This window comes from Mugil cephalus, chromosome 15 (genome assembly GCF_022458985.1).
Source record: "Mugil cephalus isolate CIBA_MC_2020 chromosome 15, CIBA_Mcephalus_1.1, whole genome shotgun sequence".
In the NCBI taxonomy this organism is placed as follows: Eukaryota; Metazoa; Chordata; class Actinopteri; order Mugiliformes; family Mugilidae; genus Mugil; species Mugil cephalus.
The window spans coordinates 25,201,574-25,223,103 of NC_061784.1; the positions used below are offsets into that span (position 1 = coordinate 25,201,574).

General features: G+C 45.6%; 1 protein-coding gene across 3 annotated transcripts; it reads right to left on the minus strand.

Moving 5' to 3' along the window:
* Positions 1-1,084: 1,084 nt before the first annotated feature.
* On the minus strand, positions 1,085-20,531 carry LOC125021781 (arf-GAP with Rho-GAP domain, ANK repeat and PH domain-containing protein 1). 3 transcript variants are annotated; one of them, XM_047607981.1, is made up of 26 exons: positions 20,371-20,531; positions 18,158-18,237; positions 16,730-16,788; positions 15,975-16,403; positions 15,287-15,360; positions 15,087-15,253; positions 14,902-15,009; positions 14,629-14,733; positions 13,584-13,644; positions 13,358-13,478; positions 12,583-12,847; positions 11,480-11,679; positions 11,138-11,223; positions 10,213-10,395; positions 9,686-9,754; positions 9,174-9,273; positions 9,027-9,083; positions 8,747-8,873; positions 8,560-8,659; positions 7,733-7,934; positions 6,990-7,035; positions 6,614-6,858; positions 5,670-5,879; positions 2,448-2,553; positions 1,749-1,890; positions 1,085-1,401 (listed from the first exon to the last, which is right to left on the minus strand). In XM_047607981.1, the coding sequence occupies exons 2-26, from the start codon at positions 18,235-18,237 to the stop codon at positions 1,345-1,347; spliced, it is 3,399 nt and encodes a 1,132-aa protein (XP_047463937.1). In that variant the 5' UTR covers positions 20,371-20,531; the 3' UTR covers positions 1,085-1,344. The 3 variants fall into 3 exon arrangements, with proteins under 3 accessions (XP_047463937.1, XP_047463935.1, XP_047463936.1); XM_047607979.1 differs by having other exon boundaries at positions 15,087-15,360; XM_047607980.1 differs by having other exon boundaries at positions 15,087-15,360; positions 18,158-18,279; positions 20,371-20,483.
* Between the last annotated feature and the right edge of the window lie 999 nt (positions 20,532-21,530).

A 21,530-nucleotide genomic window follows, 5' to 3' on the forward strand; every position in this document is an offset into this window, starting at 1 on the left:
CATAGCAGAACTACAAAAATCATTACCTCTACTCAGCAATGACGACAGTCTTTAGAGTAATTCACTCTATTTGTAAATGTAATTAAATGATATCGTTTCTCTTAAATACATGAGCAAATAAACAGAAATAAATAAAGATAATTTAATATCGAAACCCTTAGGTTGTAATCTTATATAAGCTGCTACACATGTTTGATGATATGAGATATTAAAGCTGAGACAGTAACAAACCTGACGTCTTGCTCCATGATAACGCTGATGCAAAGTTTCAAGCATTGATCCAATTCGTGTCTCTGCAGCATGGAGTCCTTCCATGGCGAGTTTAGTTCCTTCTCCGCCTCCTTTGGTGGTAACAGTACCCGTAATAAATGTTTATTTGTAGCTTTGGACGAGAGGCTTTCTGAAGCCAGTCTGTTAGCATAGCTCCTGTTAGCATAGCTCCTGTTTGCATAGCTCCTAGCTATTTCTTTGTTTAGGGGATTTCCCTAATTACTTAAATAAGACCATCACATGTTAAATGCTGTACATGTGTGAACAGTGCTGTTATAATGTGTATGTTTAGTGTCAGCACTTATGTTCCAAAAGTGAAATATATGTACAAAACACACCTTGTGTGTGTTTTTCTTGTATTTCTTCTACGTAAACTTCTTCTAAACTGTCTTCTCCAGAACACTGTTGCCCTGGTGGATCATGTTTTCTGTGCTCCATTGATCAGGGCTTTTTAAAACCTCATACACCAGCTTTACTCAGTAACTTTAACTCTTATCACATGTTCTGAAACCAAAAACTGTGAGTTTGACGACACAAGGTCAATGTTTTATCACCATCCTCTAGTCCAGGTGATTATTGTGTGCAGGGTTTCTCCTGCTCCAGGTCTAAGCCGTTAAAAGATGTTCTGGGTGAGACAAAGTCTATTGTTATGGACGCTGTAAATAAGTAAAATGAAATTGATTTGTTTGTTGTACATTATATGGTGCCATGGATGAGTCCATCAACCTCCCTCTCTGTCATTAATAAAGTAAATATGTGCATTAGCTCCATAGGACTGTAGAATATCTCACTGACAGATTCACTTAGAGACGTGTGAAGGCGGAAGGAGGTTGGTTTATTGTTGTTCCAGCAGGGGGCGCCAACTCATCACTTTTATTGTTCACGATAATCACAGTTTGGACCAAATAACCATAAACACCATAAATAATAATCACATAGACATAAACTGATGAGTTACAAAGAGATTCATTATTTTCTTTAAATCTGTATGAAACTGTTTTATAATCCGTTTGTCAAATAGAGTTTGATTATTTAGTTCATCTTCAGAAACATTAAAGTGAGAAAACATCTTCATCACAAGACGGTGATCTGCTCCTCCTCCTCCTCCTCCCTCCGCCCTCCACCTGGAGTCTGCAGAACAACATTCAACATTTAACGTGAGACGCTGATACTCTAACGGAGAACACTCAGTGGAACAACCAGCAATTCGGTTCTAGGGTTAGTAGCTCAGGTGTATCTCAGGTATATTTCAGGTATATCTCAGGTATATCTCAGGTATATTTCAGGTATATCTCAGGTGTATCTCAGGTGTATTTCAGGTGTATCTCAGGTATATTTCAGGTATATTTCAGGTATATCTCAGGTGTATCTCAGCTGTATCTCAGGTATATCTCAGGTATATTTCAGGTATATCTCAGGTATATCTCAGCTGTATCTCAGGTGTGTCTCGGGTGGTGTTAGGTGTGTCAGGTATGTACCAGGAACAGCAGAGTGTGGTGGATGATGAACTCTCTGGTGAGGTTGATCATATCTTGGTTCATAGCCTGAAACACAGACGGAGCCAGAACCACAGCCAGGTTATGGGCCGACATCTTGTTGACGTAGGAGAACACCTGGACCCTGAGAGGGAAGGAGGAGGGGTCAGTAAACAGGTAAACAGCTGACATTTCCTCCACAGGTGGATCTGATGGATCTGATTCATTGTTGGTTTGTTAAACTTCATTCAGACTCTGGTCTCATTTGAGCACATGTGAGTTCACAGCAACATTTTTCAGATTCAAAAGACACAAAGAAACATTTAATAAGAAGAAATAATGAAGGAAAATCTCACATGAGTTCATTAACGTGTTTCTGTCTCTGAGCTCCTGAAAGTATCTGAATAGATAGAAATGGATGTGGCTGCTCCACATGTGCCATCTTCACGGTATAAATGTAACGTCAGCACATTCTGATGAAAACCTAAACTAATAAACAGTGAGTGGATTAATGTGTGTATGTGCTCTCCTCCTTCTACTCGGACGCTGTTTATTTCTACTGCTCCTGGTTTTGTCTCTGACCTCGAATTAAAATGGACTCAGACTCTGATGGATGAGCTGCTGCACTAACGCTGACTCGGGCTTTCTCTCCTAAAAGCATCAGTGTTGATTAGTGTGCCAGTGTGTGTTAGTGTGTATTACATGTAGAAGTGTCCAAACAGGGCGTTCAGTGTTGCTCTGTTGTCATCAGGAAGTTGTCGCAGTAATCGTCTGTATTCTTTAAATCTGCTGCGTTCGTCTGAAATCACTGAGAAACAAGAGCAGAGAATTACTGCAGTTAATCCTCCTGCTACTACTGTGCACATGTACATGGACTAAATACACACACACTGTATACAGTGGGGGAAATAAGTATTTGATCCCCTGCTGAATTTGTAAGTTTGCCCACTTCCATAGAAATGATCAGACTCTGGTTTTTATGGTTGTTTACTGGTTATGGGTATAGACAGAATATCAGTCGAAAATGCATAAAAAAACACACAATCTAAAAGTTATAAATTGTTATGTATTTTATTAAGGGAAATAAGTATTTGATCCCCAAGCACAACACAAGTCAGTACTTTGTAGAGAAACCTTTGTTGGCAAGCACAGCGATGAGACGTTTCTTGTAGTTGGTCACCAGGTTTGCACACAGCGCAGGAGGGATTTAGGCCTATTCAGCTTTACAGACAGTCTCTAAATCCTTCAAGTTTCTTGGCTGCCTCTTGGAAACTCGGAGCTTCAGCTCCCTCCACAGGTTTTCGATCGGGTTAAGGTCTGGAGACTGACTAGGCCACTCCATGACCTTAATATGCTTCTTCTTGAGCCACTCCTTTGTTGTCCTGGCAGTATGTTTTGGGTCATTGTCATGTTGGAAAACCCACCCACGAGGCATCTTCAGTGTTCTTGCTGAGGTTTTTGTCCAAGATGTTACAGTACATGGCTGCATTCATTGGCCCCATAATGCGGTGAAGTTGCCCTGTACCCTTTGCTGAAAAACAGCCCCAAAACATGATGTTTCCACCTCCATGCTTAACCGTGGGTATGGTGTTCTTTGGGTCATACTCACGTTTTTTCATCCTCCAAACACGGCGGGTCGAGTTAATGCCAAATAGCTCAACTTTGGTTTCGTCAGACCACAGCACTTTCTCCCAAGCCTTCTCTGAGTCATTTAGATGTTCACTGGCAAACTTAAGGCGGGCCTGTACATGTGCCTTCTTGAGCAGGGGGACCTTGCGGGCACTGCAAGAGTTCAATCCATAACGGCGCAGTGTGTTGCCAACTGTTTTCTTGGTGACGGAGGTCCCAACTGCTTCCAGATCATTAACAAGCTCCTGCCGTGTTGTTTTAGGCTGCTCCCTCACCTTTCTCATCATCATCCTCACTCCATGAGGCGAGATTTTGCGGGGAGCTCCAGACCGAGGACAGTTGATGGTCCTTTTATGGGTCTTCCACTTGCGAATAATGGCACCAATAGTTGTCACCTTCTCACCAAGCCTTTTGCTGATGGTTTTGTAACCTATACCAGCCTTGTGCAGGTCTACAATCTTGTCCCTGACATCTTTTGACAGCTCTTTGGTCTTGCCCATGGTGCTGTAGAAGTTGGAATGTAAGAAACTGATTCTTAGAGCAGGTGTGCTTTATATACATGACGAGTTAAGATCAGGAGTATTGGTAATTAGTTGACTGAGCACAGCTGTGTGCCACATGCGCACCAGCCAATCTGTAGGAGCCTGAATTCTAAGTGAATTGTTGGGGATCAAATACTTATTTCCCTTAATAAAATACATAACAATTTATAACTTTTAGATTGTGTGTTTTTTATGCATTTTCGATTGATATTCTGTCTATACCCATAACCAGTAAACAGCCATAAAAACCAGAGTCTGATCATTTCTATGGAAGTGGGCAAACTTACAAATTCAGCAGGGGATCAAATACTTATTTCCCCCACTGTATATACTGGAAATATATGCATTTCTATGTGTACAGATGTGCTTAAAGGTTTTTGTGTCCATCAGAATGTTTTACCTTTCTGAATAAAACTATTCAAAACAACAGGTAGACAAATAGAACCAGAACCCAGTCAAAGAGAACCATGATGTTAAACTGGTCCAGTGTTGATCATGTTGTTGTGTGAGTCTTTGTGTCCAGTGTGTGAGTCTGTGAGTCCTTTAGACTAAATGTTCCTGTAACAGCTGATCAGGGTCTAATCTGATCCCATTCAGATCAGAACCAGCTGAGTTGTGAGATGTTGATGGTTTCCTCTCATCAGCTGATGCTCCAACATTTCTACTGGATGAAGGTCAGGACTTTGACTTGTTCCTAAACATTCCTCTGGTTCTTCTGGAGAACCACTGATGTTCTTGGGCTCCTTGTCTTCCTCCATGACCCAGTTTCTCTTCACATTCAGCTCATGGACTCATGTCCTGACATTTTCTTTCAGAGTTCACTGGTAGAATTCACAGTTCATTGGTCCATCAATGATGAGCAGATGCAGCAGAACAGGCCCAAACCAGGACATTAGCGCCCCCATGTGTCATGGAGGGATGAGGTTCTGATGCTGGAATGCAGTGTTGGTTCATCTCCAAACATGACGATGCCCAAACATTTAAACCAAACTGTTCTACTCTGGTCTCATCTGTCCACTAAACATTGTCCCACATGTCCTTTGTGGACAGAGAGCAGTGTCTTTGGTTGTTGAGTGGATTCATCAACATGGACATCAGCCAATGTGAGAGAGGCCTTTAGCTGCTTAGAAGTTCCCCTGGTTCCTCTGGTTCCTCTCCCACTATGATGGAGTGATGTTTGTTGGTGGACCACTCCTGTGGAGGGGAACAGTCGTCTTCAATCTGTCTGACTCTCTGTGGATTATTTGTGGCTTCCAGACTCTTTACAGATGGTTGTGGAACCTTTTCCAGCCTGATGAGCAACAACAACTCTTTTTCTGAGCTCCTCACAAAGCTCCTTTCATCTGTTGTCATCACACACTTCAACACAAACATGAGACAAATCCCTGATTTATAGAAACTAAACCAGGACCTGAGTCTGGACTCATGGACTCTGGTTTAATATAGAGGAGCTCCTCTCTGACATGTAATATTGGCTCATTTTAGTCTGTTGGAATTTGATTTCAGCTTTTTTGTCCCCATGGGGACACCACAGTAGAGTAAGGACAAGACACATGGTAAAAGACACACATTTTAAAAAAGACAAAACAGTATCAAACATTTATCCGAGTCCACACTTTCACATATTATCATTTAACATACCATACTACACATACATGTAGTACAGATCCTGTAGATGTTTTATCTGTTCTTCACAGAAAAATCATTTCCACAATCACATTCAATACAGCACAACATGTAGCGTAGGACTGACCTGCAGCCTGCAGCCACTGCGGATGGTCTCGTTCTGGGACCAGCCTCTCCTGCTGGCGGACATATTGTTTGAGGGCGGAGCCAGCGTCCAACACACCCTGCTCATCACCCTCCAGGGGGGCGGAGTTTGGTGATGTCATCAGGACCTCCACCAATCGCTTCACTTTGGGAGCGAGGCCACAGCGGCGGTAGACGCCCTCCACCTTCAGACCTGACACACATTTACAACTTCAATCCATGATTTATCCTCTGGTTTATTCAGACTGGACAGAACACAACACTGAGACCAGGACTAGACTCAGGACTAGACCCAGGACTAGACTGATCCAGGACTAGACCCAGGACTAGACCCAGGACTAGACCCAGGACTAGACTGATCCAGGACTAGACCCAGGACTAGACCCAGGACTAGACCCAGGACTAGACTGATCAAGGACTAGACAGCAGACAGACATAAGTCCAGATTACTCTATTATTTTTCTGCTCATTCTCTATTTTCTCTGTCTGTACCCTGGTGGTCTCAGGCAGATGGGTCCCTCCATGTGGGCTGGTTCTGGTTCTGGTTCTAGTTAGTGTTCTGGTTCTAGTTCTGGTTCTGGTTAGGGTTAGGGTTAGGGTTCTGGTCCTGGTTCTAGTTCTGGTTCTAGTTAGGGTTCTGGTTCTGGTCCTGGTTCTAGTTCTGGTTCTAGTTAGGGTTCTGGTTCTGATTTCTTCCTGTAGGTTTTAGGCTGAAGTTGTAAAGAGTCTGGACACAGTTTGTGCGCAGAAATAAAAGTTAATTGAAGAGATTTTATTTTTAATATAAACATAAAAATATAACCCCACCCCCGCCGCCCCCCCCCGCCTCGCCCCCGCCCCCCCCCCCCCCCCCCCCCCCCCCTTGCCCTCCCCCTCGCCCCGCCCCGCCCCCACTGTGGGGTAACTTCAGGCTATAAAGGAACCAACCGAAGGCCGTGATGTGGGAGATGCAGCGTTCGATCGCTGATGGAACGGAACCTCTGGTCCACAGCTCCATCTTAGGGTACAGAGCTGAGCTCCGATTGGCTGGAGGAGGACGCTGAGGAGGAGCTGAGCTGTGATTGGCTGGAGGAGGACACTGAGGTTCCGAGCTCTGATTGGCCAGGGCTGTCTCCAGGTGGTTGAACCAGGTCTGAGAACTGTAGTCCTCCTGGAAACGTAGCGTCACACTCCTGAGGACAACAGCCAATCAGAATCCAGGATAAATAAAGTGAGAGTGACAACAGCCAATCAGAATCCAGGATAAATAAAGTGAGAGTGACAACAGCCAATCAGAATCCAGGATAAAGTGACTGATGCTCACCTCTCTGTGGTTACCATGGTGATGATGTTTTCAGAAGAATCAATTTCTAGAAAAGTAAAAGAAAACAAATGTCCACACTGACACAAAAACTGAACATCAATCCTGGTCTCCATGGATCCTGGTCTCTATGATGGACCCTGGTCTCTATGATGGACCCTGGTCTCTATGGACCCTGGTCTCTATGGATCCTGGTCTTTATGATGGACCCTGGTCTCTATGATGGACCCTGGTCTCTGTGGACCCTGGTCTCTATGGATCCTGGTCTCTATGATGGACCCTGGTCTCTGCGGACCATGGTCTCTGTGAACCCTGATCTCTATGATGGACCCTGGTCTCTGTGGACCATGGTCTCTATGGACCCTGGTCTCTCCTCTGTCTGATTAATCAGTGATAAACTAAAATGTCTCTAGACCAGAGAATAGAAACCACCCTGATAGTAATGATCAACTAGGTTCATCCATCAACCCCTGGACTAGACCTGGACTAGACCTGGACCCAGTTTCTAGAAACACCACAAAGGTCACATGTTCTAGTAAAACTAGAACTAATTAATCTAATAAATGTTAATCACTCTGCAAATACAGAATGTCTTTATATTTTCTCTGTTGTTAGTTTTTGTCCATTTTTCTTGTAATATTCCTGTTAAATTTATTTATATTTTTCATGGCTTGCTAATGCTGATGCTAAGCTAACTTTCGCTACAGGATGTCTGAGTTGTGTTAGTGGGGGGTTGTGGCCGTTACCGTGGTGACTGAGCATGCTCAGTTCGATCCTGAGGGCCTGCATGGTGTGTCTGTGGACGGGGTAAATGCTGACTCCGCCCTCCCACAGCAATAACCAAGCGTCAGACTGACTAGTGGCTCCGCCCACTTCAACCACACACACTTTACTGACTGCAGAAGCCCCGCCCACCTCCGCATAAGACACGCCCCCCGGGAGTACCACCTGGAGACGAGAATGGTGAAATGTTACGTGACATTAACAATAGAAACCGACGATTCTATTCTAAGACAAATTTATTATTTTAATTAAAAATGTTTTAAATGAAGTCGTTAATGGTTCAGATCAAAGTTGAGTTACTAAAACCTGTTCAAAGAACCAGAACCAGTACCAGAAACAGACCTGAATTACAGAACCATAGAACCAGACCAGAACCATGGAACCATAGAACCATGGAAGCATAGAACCAGACCAGAACCATAGAACCAGACCAGAACCATGGAACCATAGGACCAGACCATTACCATTGAACCATAGAACCATGGAACCATAGAACCATAGAACCAGACCAGAACCATAGAACCAGACCAGAACCATGGAACCATAGAACCATAGAACCACAGAACCAGACCAGAACCTTAAAACCAGGCCAGAACCATAGAACCAGACCAGAACCACAGAACGAGCCCAGAACCATAGAACCAGACCAGAACCATGGAACCATGGAACCATAGAACCAGACCAGAATCATGGAACCAGACCAGAACCAGAACTATAAAACTAGACCATAACCATGGAACCTGACCAGAACCAGAACCAGACCAGAACCAGGTAAATATGGGTGCGTTACCTTTAGGATGTGAACCAGGTGGTTCAGCACCGCCTCCTTGTCGTCAGCGTTACAGATCAGCTGATCGGTCAGCGTCACTATCTCAAACTGATGAGCCGGTCTGAAACACAGAACCAGAACCAGTCCAGAACTAGAACCAGACCAGAACCAGACCAGATCCTGCTGGTGTGTTGCAGTGTTTATTTACCCGTCCTTCAGGAACACAGATAGAACCTCCCTCAGGTCCAGGACGTCGCAAGCGGCTGAGTCGTTTTCCACCGAGAACAAGAAACGATCTTCCTCCAGTTTCCCGTGAAGCTCCTCCTCCTCGTCCCCTGCAACACATTCATTGATTAAATTTATATATAAATAAAGTAAAAAGACAGACCTTAGTGCTACACAGCGACTATATGTTTACAATTTTATTTCATACAACGAACAACAAGACAAATTCCTTGTATGTACGAACATACGTGTTTGTGTCATACCTGAGGGGGCGGAGTCAAGTCCCCTATTGGCTGAGTGGGGATGATGGGGCGGGACTTCTGAAGAAGAAGACGGGAGGTGAGTCGAGAGTCCAGTGAGTCAACTCAACATGTACTCTGTGTATTCACCTGTATACTCTGTGTAGTTACCTGTGAACTCGTTGAGTCGAAGTAGTTCTGTCTGCAGCGCCTGATTGGCTCTCTCAGCCAGCAGGAGGGGGGAGGGGCTCTGGGGGTCAGACTGACTCACCTGTAGACAGGTAGAACCCATCAGACACAAACAGAGCCACGCCTCCAGACTCCCTCATACCTGATTTAACTGTTACATTAATGGACCAATGATGATATTTATTTCTATTCAGTTGTAATGATAAATACCAAAAGTTTAGTTAATTTCTGATCTTTAAACATTTATGTGTCAGTGTTTGTGATGACATCACATCAAAAACAAATACAAGAATTGAAATATCTTCAACAATCTAAGTCAACTTTTCTTGGGGGGATATTAGAGCCTTGGACATGTTGATGATTAATAACAACATAGATGTTGAGGGATTTTTATTTATTGTTTTTTTGTACAGGTCAATACAGAGAACCAACATAAACTCTAACATGCTAACATGCTAACATGCTAACAGCTGTATTGAGTGGATCATTCTTACCTTTGCACCTGAGCAGATCAGAGACATTGTTTCTTCTACATCATCACTACACACGACCTGACACAACCTCTGGAACACATCATCATCATCATCACCATCATCACCATCATCATCATCATCATCATCACCATCATCACCATCATCACCATCATCATCACCATCACCATCATCATCATCATCATCATCACCATCATCACCTTCATCATCATCATCATCCTCATCCTCACCTTCATCATCATCATCATCCTCATCCTCACCTTCATCATCATCATCACCATCACCATCATCATCATCACCATCATCATCATCATCACCATCATCGCCATCACCTTCATCATCATCACCTTCATCATCTCCATCATCATCATCATCATCATCATCATGACCATCATCATCATCATCACCTTCATCATCTCCATCATCATCACCACCATCATCATCATCACCATCATCATCACCACCATCATCATCATCACCATCATCATCACCATCATCATCATCATCATCATCATCATCATCATTTTCACCTGGTCCATCATGGAGGGGAAGGACACCAGACCATGGACTCGTCTATAGCGCCCCCTCTTATATTTGTCCTGGATGAACTGTGACCTCTCCTCATCACTGGCCCCTGGATGCAGTAGCTCCGCCCCTGGCGCGGCTGGAGCCCACACCTGATTGGCCAGCCGGTTCCCATAGAGGATAAATAGCTATGGGGAGATTAAAGTTTCAAAGTTAGAGGACACCGATCCTAATGGTCCAGTCCCCAGTCCCCCTCACCTGTACCAATGGTCTAGTCCAGTCTCACCTGTACTAATGGTTCAGTCCCCACTCACCTGTACTAATGGTTCAGTCCCCCCTCACCTGTACTAATGGTCTCATCCAATCTCACCTGTACTAATGGTCTAGTCCAGTCTCACCTGTACCAATGGTCTAGTTCAGTCTCACCTGTACTAATGGTTCAGTCCCCACTCACCTGTACTAATGGTCTCATCCAGTCTCACCTGTACTAATGGTCTAGTTCAGTCTCACCTGTACTAATGGTTCAGTCCCCCCTCACCTGTACTAATGGTCTCATCCAGTCTCACCTGTACTAATGGTCTAGTCCAGTCTCACCTGTACTAATGGTTCAGTCCAGTTTCACCTGTACTAATGGTTCAGTCCAGTCTCACCTGTACTAATGCTCTAGTCCAGTCTCACTTGTACTAATGGTTCAGTCCAGTCTCACCTGTACTAATGCTCTAGTCCAGTCTCACCTGTACTAATGGTTCAGTCCAGTCTCACCTGTACTAATGCTCTAGTCCAGTCTCACTTGTACTAATGGTTCAGTCCAGTCTCACCTGTACTAATGCTCTAGTCCAGTCTCACCTGTACTAATGGTTCAGTCCAGTCTCACCTGTACTAATGCTCTAGTCCAGTCTCACTTGTACTAATGGTTCAGTCCAGTCTCACCTGTATCAGTGGTTCAGTCCAGATCTTGTTGTCCATCTTCAGACTTCGAACCTTTGACAAGTTGCTGCCCAGAGCTCGGTGTTGACCTGTCAGCATTAAAACCACCTCTTAGCATTGTTAGCTTTCCTTGGTGATATTATTATTGTTGTTGATTGGTGAGCTGTCCACCAATCAGAGAGCTCCTACCCATTGTCAAGACACTTCCCGTGTCCCTGTTGCTAGGTTACAGACACCTAATCCTAACCTTAACCCACTCATGGGCCAGTTACCATAGAAACACACTGAACCCACACTAAACACCTGGGAGCCTGGATGCTAACGTTAGCCAGCATGCTAACATACCTGCACAGTCGTGGCAGATGACCAGCAGCAGGTTGACCGACGCCCACTCAGGATTAGCTGCTCCACAGTCAGCACACACCTTGTTGGACGGGTTCTCCCAGAGACGCTGCGCCACCTGGCTGCAGGACAGGGCACTGCGGATAGTCGAGGACAAGACGTCCAACCAGAGAGACAGATCCTTGGACGACTCAACGGACAGGCTGGGGGCAGGATCATGGGACAGGAAGACAGACCAGGGAGTCAGACAGGTGGACAGAAAGACAGCGAGAGAGAGAGAGACATGTGGTACCCAAAGGTCCTGTAGGGCGCGATGAGGCTGAAGGAGGGGACAGGGGGACAGGGGGACATGTACCTGAATGTCCTGTAGGGCGTGATGAGGCTGAAGGAGGGGACAGGAGACAGGGGGACAGGGGGACATGTACCTGAATGTCCTGTAGGGCGTGATGAGGCTGAAGGAGGGGACAGGAGACAGGGCGACAGGGAGACAGGGGGACAGGGGGACAGGGGGACAGGGGGACATGTACCTGAATGTCCTGTAGGGTGTGATGAGGCTGAAGGAGGGGACAGGGGACAGGGGGACAGGGGGACAGGGGGACATGTACCTGAATGTCCTGTAGGGCGTGATGAGGCTGAAGGAGGGGACAGGAGACAGGGGGACAGGGGGACATGTACCTGAATGTCCTGTAGGGCGTGATGAGGCTGAAGGAGGGGACAGGGGGACAGGGGACATGTAACCTGAATGTCCTTTTATGGCGTGAATGAGGCTGAAGGGGGGACAGTGGGACAGGGGACATGTACCTGAAGTCCTGTAGGGCGTGAATGAGGCTGAAGAGGGGACAGGGGACAGGGGGACCATGTACCTGAATGTCCTGTAGGCGTGATGAGGCGAAGGGAGGGGACAGGGGGACAGGGGGACATGTACCTGAATGTCCTGTAGGGCGTGATGAGGCTGAAGGAGGGGACAGGGGGACAGGGGGACATGTACCTGAATGTCCTGTAGGGCGTGATGAGGCTGAAGGAGGGGACAGGGGGACAGGGGGACATGTACCTGAATGTCCTGTAGGGCGTGATGAAGCTGAAGGAGGGGACAGGGGGACATGTACCTGAATGTCCTGTAGGGCGTGATGAGGCTGAAGGAGTGCTTCCCGGTGGTCTTGGCTGTGGCCAGGTTCAGGGGGACGGAGAAGGAGGCGATGCCCAGCTGGAAGCTCTCCTTGCTGGGGTAGATCCAGACCTCGTGGCCCCACACGGCTGCATAGGCCCGTCCACGAGACTCCTTCATGCTGATTGGTCCGTGCAAGTCTGGGGAGGCGGGACTTGGCTGGCCCCGAGAAGCCAGCAGAGACGAGACCCAACCGTCCTGGACGTCTGAGGGACAGAAATGAAAAGACAAGAAACGTCCTCATGTATCAGCTGAATTCCACTCCTACTGTTCTGCTGTCCTACCAAGTATGTCCTACTGATGCTGTCCTACCAGTAATGTCCTACTGTCCTGCTGTCCTTCCAAGTATGTCCTACTGATGCTGTCCTACCAGTAATGTCCTACAGTCCTGCTGTCCTACCAAGTATGTCCTACTGATGCTGTCCTACTAGTAATGTCCTACTGATGGTGTCCTACAGTAATGTCTTGCTGTCCTACCAAGTATGTCCTACTGATGCTGTCCTACTAGTAATGTCCTACTGATGGTGTCCTACAGTAATGTCTTGCTGTCCTACCTAGTATGTCCTACTGATGGTGTCTTACCAGTAATGTCTTACTGTCCTGCTGTCCTACCAGTAATGTCGTACTGATGGTGTTCTATCAGTAATGTCCTATTGTCTTACCGTCCTACCAGTAATGTCCTACTGCTGTCCTACCGTGTCCTCCAGGTGTCTCACCGTCACTATGAGCCATGAAGTCGTAGTGTTTCTTCCTGAAGTAAATTGTGAACCGTCCTTTGTCCTGTGTCTTGACGTTGGTGATACTGGAGACATGGAACATCACCTCACTGAACCGGTCCTGGTCAACGAGACAAACGCACCCGTCACTACGCATGGACACCAGGAGGGGACACGGGGACAACAGGTACAACAGGAACATGTCAAATAGATGTCATTGACTCACTGTTCGTTTCTTCCACAGAGACATTAGCTGTCCGTCCAACGTCGCCCATAAGACACTGTGTCTGTTAGAGAGAAGACATCGTCCATCATCCATCATCCATTCATCACCCATCATCCATCATCCATCCATCCATCATCCATCCATCATCCATCACCCATCATCCATCATCCATCATCCATCATCCATCATCCATCCATCCATCCATCATCCATCATCCATCCATCCATCACCCATCATCCATCCATCACCCATCATCCATCCATCATCAATCATCCATCCATCATCCATCATTCATCCATCCATCCATCCATCATCCATCCATCATCCATCACCCATCATCCATCCATCATCCATCCATCCATCCATCCATCCATCATCCATCATCCATCCATCCATCAATCATCCATCCATCATCCATCCATCCATCCATCATCCATCCATCATCCATCACTCATCATCCATCCATCCATCCATCCATCCATCATCCATCATCCATCATCCATCCATCCATCCAATCATCCATCCATCATCCATCCATCCATCCATCCATCATCCATCATCCATCATCCATCATCCATCCATCCATCCATCATCATCCATCCATCATCCATCATCCATCATCCATCATCCATCCATCATCCATCATCCATCACCCATCATCCATCCATCCATCCATCCATCATCCATCACCCATCATCCATCCATCCATCCATCCATCCATCCATCCATCCATCATCCATCCATCATCCATCACCCATCATCCATCCATCATCCATCCATCCATCCATCCATCATCCATCATCCATCCATCCATCAATCATCCATCCATCATCCATCCATCCATCCATCCATCATCCATCATCCATCATCCATCATCCATCCATCCATCATCCATCATCCATCATCCATCCATCATCCATCATCCATCATCCATCATCCATCCATCATCCATCATCCATCATCCATCATCCATCACCCATCATCCATCCATCCATCCATCCATCCATCCATCCATCCATCCATCCATCCATCCATCCCTCTCTACCTGAATCCCTTCCAGACATCCAACCAACTTGCTCTGACCACGGCGCTGACAGGAGTCGATGGTTCTCTTCTTCCTTTCTTCCTGGAGACTCTGATGGTGGCAGCTCTGCTCCACCACACAAATACAGAACATATATAATATGTCGCGTAGTGGATTTATACGTTGTAGGTTATATTGACATATGTTTGTGTCACATATTTATAGATATATATATAATATATTACAGTAGATTTATAGTCTTTTTTGTGTGTGTCTTTGTGTGTTAGTTTTAACCTCGGGATCTTCACAGGTCTCACACTCTTTCCTGATTGGCCGGCTGTTCGAGGAGGGGGTGGGGCCGGTCGAGTTGGGATCAAACGAGGCGACTGATTGGACGAGATGCTGTGAATCCAAAAAACACTGACTGTGAGCGGTCCTGGATCAGTGGTGATTGGATGAGTGAGTTGTGTGTAACACACCTGTCTCCTCCCATTGGTCCTTCCAATCCAGAGGGGGCAGGGCCTGCATCTTCCTCCTCATTGGACGACTCGCTGTCAGCTTCCTCCTGATTCGTCCAACACGCCAAAACAGTGACATAGTCGTCTTCACCTTTAGTGCCATTTTCAGGTGGGACACCTGCAGCGCCCTCTACAGGTGGGAAGCTGACGTCTGCAGCGCCCTCTACAGGTGGGAAGCTGACGTCTGCAGCTGGGTCCAAGGTCGACATCACCAGCTGTGACAGCGCAGAAACATCTGGACACATGAGAAGGTCACACAGAGACAGATGTTCCAGAGTTCAGGGTTAAATCAGAGACTGGTTGATGTTGTGTCTAAAAAGGCGACTGGACTTGTTGGGTTTTGAGAAGATGTTTTGCCTTAATGTGTGCGAGTTCAACTCCTGAATATGTTTTGACTTGAATGCACCTCTGAGGCTGAGGCTGGTTGTGTGATTAGTGTGGAGCATGTTTGTATATAAGCTGTCGTTCCAAGGACCAAGAAGACACACACTCAACTGAGAATCTGCCTTGGACTACTTTGGACTTCAAGAAGAGGAAAGTTCCCTCTCAACTTATCGTTTCATGACTGTGTCTGGCGGTAACCAGAGGACTGGGTGGAATCAGCTGACCAGCAGAGCCCTGTAGGACCAAGAGGGATTTAACCTTCTCTCTTGCTAATTCCTGTCAGTGCTCTTGCTGCAGCGTTTTGAATCATTTGGAGGCTTTTTAAAGAGTATTTGGAGCCAGACAGTAACGAGTTACAATAATCCAGCTTGGAAGACGCTGATGAAACAGCTTCTCTGAACTCAACAAGTCCAGTTGCTTTTTTAAACAGTTTTCGCTTAAACCATGACCCGGATGATGGAGTACCTGTATGAGCTCCTCCACCTTCAGTCTTCAGGGAGAGGGGGCGTAGTTTATCCTCTGAGGGAGAGGAGCTAACAGTCTGGTTAGCCAAGCCATTAATGATGCCTGAAAAGCTGGGTATGTTAGCCAGTGAGCTAACAATGCTGTCTAAGCTAGCAGCACCTGTGCTGGAGGTGGGGGCGGTGGTGGGGTTAGCCACAGTGCTAGCAGTTTCTGCTAAGTCCGGTACGTGAGCAGCGATGCTGTTAGCTATGCTGTCAACACATGGGGGCGCCGTGGGGGCTGGGGCGGCTGTGGGGGCGGAGCCTCCAATGGCAGTGACGACTCCAGCCAATGAGGGAATGTTAGTGGCGATGATGTCAGAGACACCAGCCAATGATGGGAAGAAGTCATCATGGGGGGGGACACTGGGAGGAGGAGGAGCGTCTTCATCTGAGGAAGAGGACACCACAAAATAAGAACCCTGTAACACAGCTGACAGGTTTTCAGAATAAGAGCTCTGCCACAGTAATCTGAGCTCAGCTGAGATGGGATGGGTACATCCTGTACCTCAGACCAGGAACCGGTTTCAGACCAGTTTACTCACCAAACCGGTTTAACTGGGAAACGTCTGTGTTCTAACATTCAGCCACACATTTTGTCAAGGGATTAAATCTGCAAGATGCTTCCTGGTAATATGTAGACCTGTCTGCGTTTCCATGGAAACATTCTTCACCTGAGAATTTACCTGCATGTAAGAGTCACATGACCCTGCGTACCTGTGCTGCACTGAACTCCATCTGAGGGAGGAGGCGATGTCGTCTGATCAGTCACGACTCTGAAAGGAAAGATTCACGTCTCATCACCACTTTCTGTTCAAAGGTCAAAAACTAGACCTAGCATTACCCCTTAGAGCTAGCACTGTCTCTATAGCTAGCATTACCCTTATAACTAGCATTACCCCCTATAGCTAGCATAACTCCTATAAGTAGCATTACCCCCTATAGCTAGCATTACCCCTTAAGTAGCACATGACCCTTAGCTACCTGCTGCACTCCCCTGAGAGCTTAGCATTCACCACTCTATAAGGAAGCATTACCCACCTATACTGCAAATTACACATAAAAACTAGCATTACCCCCTATAGCTAGCATTACCCCTTAGAGCTAGCACTGTCCCTATAGCTAGCATTACCCCCTATAGCTAGCATTACCCCTATAAGTAGCATTACCCCCTATAGCTAGCATTACCCCTATAACTAGCATTACCCCCTATAGCTAGCATTACCCCCTATAGCTAGCATTACCCCCTATAGCTAGCATTACCCCTATAACTAGCATTACCCCCTATAGCTAGCATTACCACTATAACTAGCATTACCCCCTATAGCTAGCATTGCCCCTATAGCTAGCATTACCCCTATAGCTAGCATTACCCCCTATAACTAGCATTACCACCTATAGCTAGCATTACCCCCTATAACTAGCATTACCCCCTATAGCTAGTATTAACCCCTATAGCTAGCATTACCCCTATAACTAGCATTACCCCCTATAGCTATCATTACCCCTATAACTAGCACTACCCCTATAGCTAGCATTAACCCCTGTAGCTAGCAATCACCCCTGTAGCTAGCATTACCCCCTATAGCTAGCATTACCCCCTCTAGCTAGCACCCCTTATAGCTAGCACTACCCCTATAGCTAGCATTACCCCTATAACTAGCATTACCCCCTATAGCTAGTATTAACCCCTATAGCTAGCATTACCCCTATAACTAGCATTACCCCCTATAGCTATCATTACCCCTATAACTAGCACTACCCCTATAGCTAGCATTAACCCCTGTAGCTAGCAATCCCCCCTATAGCTAGCACTGTCCCTATAGCTAGCATTACCCCCTATAGCTAGCACCCCTTATAGCTAGCACTACCCCTATAGCTAGCATTACCCCTTATAGCTAGCATTACCCCTATAATTAGCATTACCCCTATAGCTAGCATTAACCCCCGTAGCTAGCAATCCCCCTTAGAGCTAGCACTGTCCCTATAGCTAGCATTACTCCTATAACTAGCATTACCCCCTATAGCTAGCATTACCCCTTAGAGCTAGCACTGTCCCTATAGCTAGCATTACCCCCTATAGCTAGCATTACCACTATAAGTAGCATTACCCCTATAACTAGCATTAACCAAAGAGGAACTGACTCTAGAGAGGAGGCGGAGCTCCGACTGTCCCTCAGGTAACGAGCTCGAGGCTTCGGGACAGGAACAGGAGGTGGAGTCATCTGGGGAAGAGGAAGAGGCCGTTAGTAGATCTGGTCCTGTCACTTTAAATAGTCAACAACCAGGTGTTTAAGATCTTTATCTTTAGTGGGTTATAGACCTTTGTTCCTAGTGGGTTATAGACCTTGAGTCGACCAGTCCTTGTGGATTTACTGCTACTCTTTAATCCCTTTACAGATGTTCCACATGTTGAGGTCTTAGACTTCCTGGTTTGGGTTAACTCTAAATCCATGCTTCACAGTTTCTCTCTCCTTTGGACGTTCTAATCCAAACCTGTCCTCTGTCCTGGTGTCCAAATCATTCAGGTTTAGACGCCTCTGTCCAAACAGAACTCTAACTTTGTGTTGGGTTAACTCTGCTCCGTCTGTTTAATCCTCCACAGGACTCTCACTGAAACGCTTGGGAATCCTACATTTCATAGTGTATTATAGAACAGAAGAAGACTTTTTTAAACTTTTGTGAAATTCTGTGATTTATCATTATTTTTATTCATTTATTTTTTAATTTTAGTTAAATCCAGATGAATGAATGTCTCATGTCTGGTTCCTGGTTCCTAATCTTATATCTGGTTCTGGTCTCATATCTGGTTCCTGGTCTCATATCTGGTTCCCGGTCTCATATCTGGTCCTGGTCTCATGTCTGGTTCCTGGTCTCATATCTGGTTCCTGGTCTCATGTCTGGTTCCTGGTCCTTAAACTAATGTAAACATGTATTTGTCACATTAGAACATCATCAACATCATCACATTAGAAACATTAGGACACTTGTTCTTCTTCATGGTTCCTGATAAACCAGTTCAGAGGGGGGACCTTTACCGCAACCGTCTGGACTGGAGTGAATCAGGACAGTTTACAGTTTTACATGAAATTCTATCGATAATCCCTGGTTAAAAAAGTCATATAAACCACACCCTCATTTAAATACGTGAATCATTTTCAATGGGCCCTGCACCTGAGATTCTCCTCTCTAGCAACCAGACAATTAAAACTTCACAGATCTTCACATAAAGCAAGTTGGAGATGCTGCTCACTGAAGTGGAGGTTGTCAGTATTTAACTCAGCCCCAAATACACAGAGTTACACATTAATGGATGAATTATTGGTTTCAGCAGCCGCAGCCAACGGCTCCTGTCACTGAGCTGTAGGACGGAGGCTTCAGGAGGTCGTTCATCCCCACAGCCATCAAAACACACAACGCTAACTGTTAGCTAACGGCTAATGGCTAATGGCTTGGGTGATTGCACTGTCTGTTGCACATCTGTATCTGCATACAAGACACTTTATAGATACATTATGGAAACTTTATTTAACAAACACTGAGACACTTTAAAATGTATATAAAAAATATATATATATATATCTTCAGAATATTTTCTTGTAACTTACTACCTCATTCTTACACTGTTTTTTTTTTGTTTTGTTTTGTTTTGTTTTTCTAAATCTATTCTATTTTTTCTCCTTGACTCATACTCTTATGTCTATGTCTGGTCACATTTATGTTGTCTGTTTGTTTGAGACTTGAACAAAACTATTTCCCTGCGAGGATCAATAGAGTGATCTTGAATCTTGAATGTTCATCCCTGGTCTAAACAGGTGAACAGTTCAGCTACGTCTCCACTTTGCTCCCTAACATCTGTCCACACTGTGATTTCTAGCTGTGTCTCACTCTAGTCGTTATGAGAGAACACGTTTATTCCTCACTAAAAGTTACATTTTACAGTTTGAAAAAGTCTTTTCATCAGTTTGTCTTGTTTAGTAACACAGCTGAGTCTTAGTCAGCTGACTTCATTCTTTGGACACAGTGTTGATGAACCGTCCCTTCATCTGCCTCTTCTTCCCCTGATGCCCCATCACTCTTGACCAGGGTCACTCTGGACCAGGTCCAGTCTGGACCCCTCAGACCTCATGACCTCCCCCCATGTCTCCAGAGTCTTTGTGCTGCTCCCTGTCAGACTGGAGCCTTTTTTCTCGGTTGTCCTCCCTGATCAGTGGTTTTCTGTTCAGTCCCTTGAGTTCCCTTCACATTGTCCATGGTGTGAAATGTTCTTCCTTCCACTATTAAACACAGCCCTGAGTTCTACTGCTGCTTTTCTTCCAAACCTTTCTCCATTTAAAGTTTTTTTTAAATATTCTTACCTGGATGTCGACCCCTCGGTGTCTGTAATCACACCTGTATCCTAATTGTCCACCTGTCTGTCCACTTGTCTCCTATTTGTCCTGTCTGTGTGAGACGTGTGTTCTTCCTGAAAGTGTTGAAGACGTCGTGTTTCTATGACGTTGAGAGAGAGACGAGTTCAACCTGCTACAGGAATGTGGGCGGGGCTAATGTTTGTGTTTGTGTGTGTGTGTGTGTGTGTGTGTGTGGTGAGTCATGCTGATTAGTCTGTTCTGAACTTTGACTCATGGACTTGACCTGAAAAATATTTTTACGCGTCTGTGCTGTCTCCTGATTGGTCTAAGATGTCTGTGCTGTCTCCTGATTGGTCTACGATGACGATCTGGGTTTCTCCTCGATGCTGATTGGTTCCTGAGCTGATTCTAGTTTCACATGTGTCCCACTGTATAGAAATATGAATCGGTAGTAGATTCATGGCTGATTGGGGGGTTCAGCCCCAGGTTCCACTTACCACCCAGGACCTACATTAAATGAGGTCCAGCTACAGGATCTTCAGTCAGGTGTGATAAAAAGCTGTAAACTCAGGATTCTTTCATGTTAGTGTTGATATTTTATTTCATCATGAATGAACAGAAGATAAATCTAAGTCTAATCAGTTTCTGGTGTGGCCCCCCTTTACCTTCCAGACAGCATCAGGTCTTCCAGTGCCTCTTGGACACAGTTCTTGGTTCTTGGAGAACTAACCCCAGATCTTACTCAGTTAATCCAGACTCAGTCCATGATGCTGAGACCAGGGCTCTGGGGGGTCATGCTGTTCTTATTTCCTCTGAAGATAGTTCTTAATGACATTGTCTGGATGTTTTGGCTCTTTGTCCTGCTGCAGAATAAATGTGTGTAAATGTCCTCATCCACCTCATCACGTGGTTGACTACTGACCTCACGTGATCCAGTCCACTCCAGAGCACTAACCCTAACCTGAACCCCGACACTACTGTCTAGTTACTGGACCAGTTCTTATAAGAAATAAACACCATTAACTTCATATACAAAAGCCAGAAAGAAACTGATGATGAACAAGGTGCTATGCTACATGTTATATACAGATGGGTCAAGGTATTAAATGACCTCATGTAACGATGTAGATGAAACTGAGGTTTAATTATTAGTCCTGAAGCTAGAG

Coding starts and splice junctions, on each gene's coding strand:
- LOC125021781 (XM_047607979.1), bottom strand. CDS start 18,237: ATGACTCCACCTCCTGTTCCTGTCCCGAAGCCTCGAGCTCGTTACCTG. Junction 15,361..15,974: donor AGGTGGAGGAGCTCATACAG/GTACTCCATCAT, acceptor TCATGTGTCCAG/ATGTTTCTGCGCTGTCACAG. Junction 13,479..13,583: donor CTCTGTGGAAGAAACGAACA/GTGAGTCAATGA, acceptor CTCGTTGACCAG/GACCGGTTCAGTGAGGTGAT.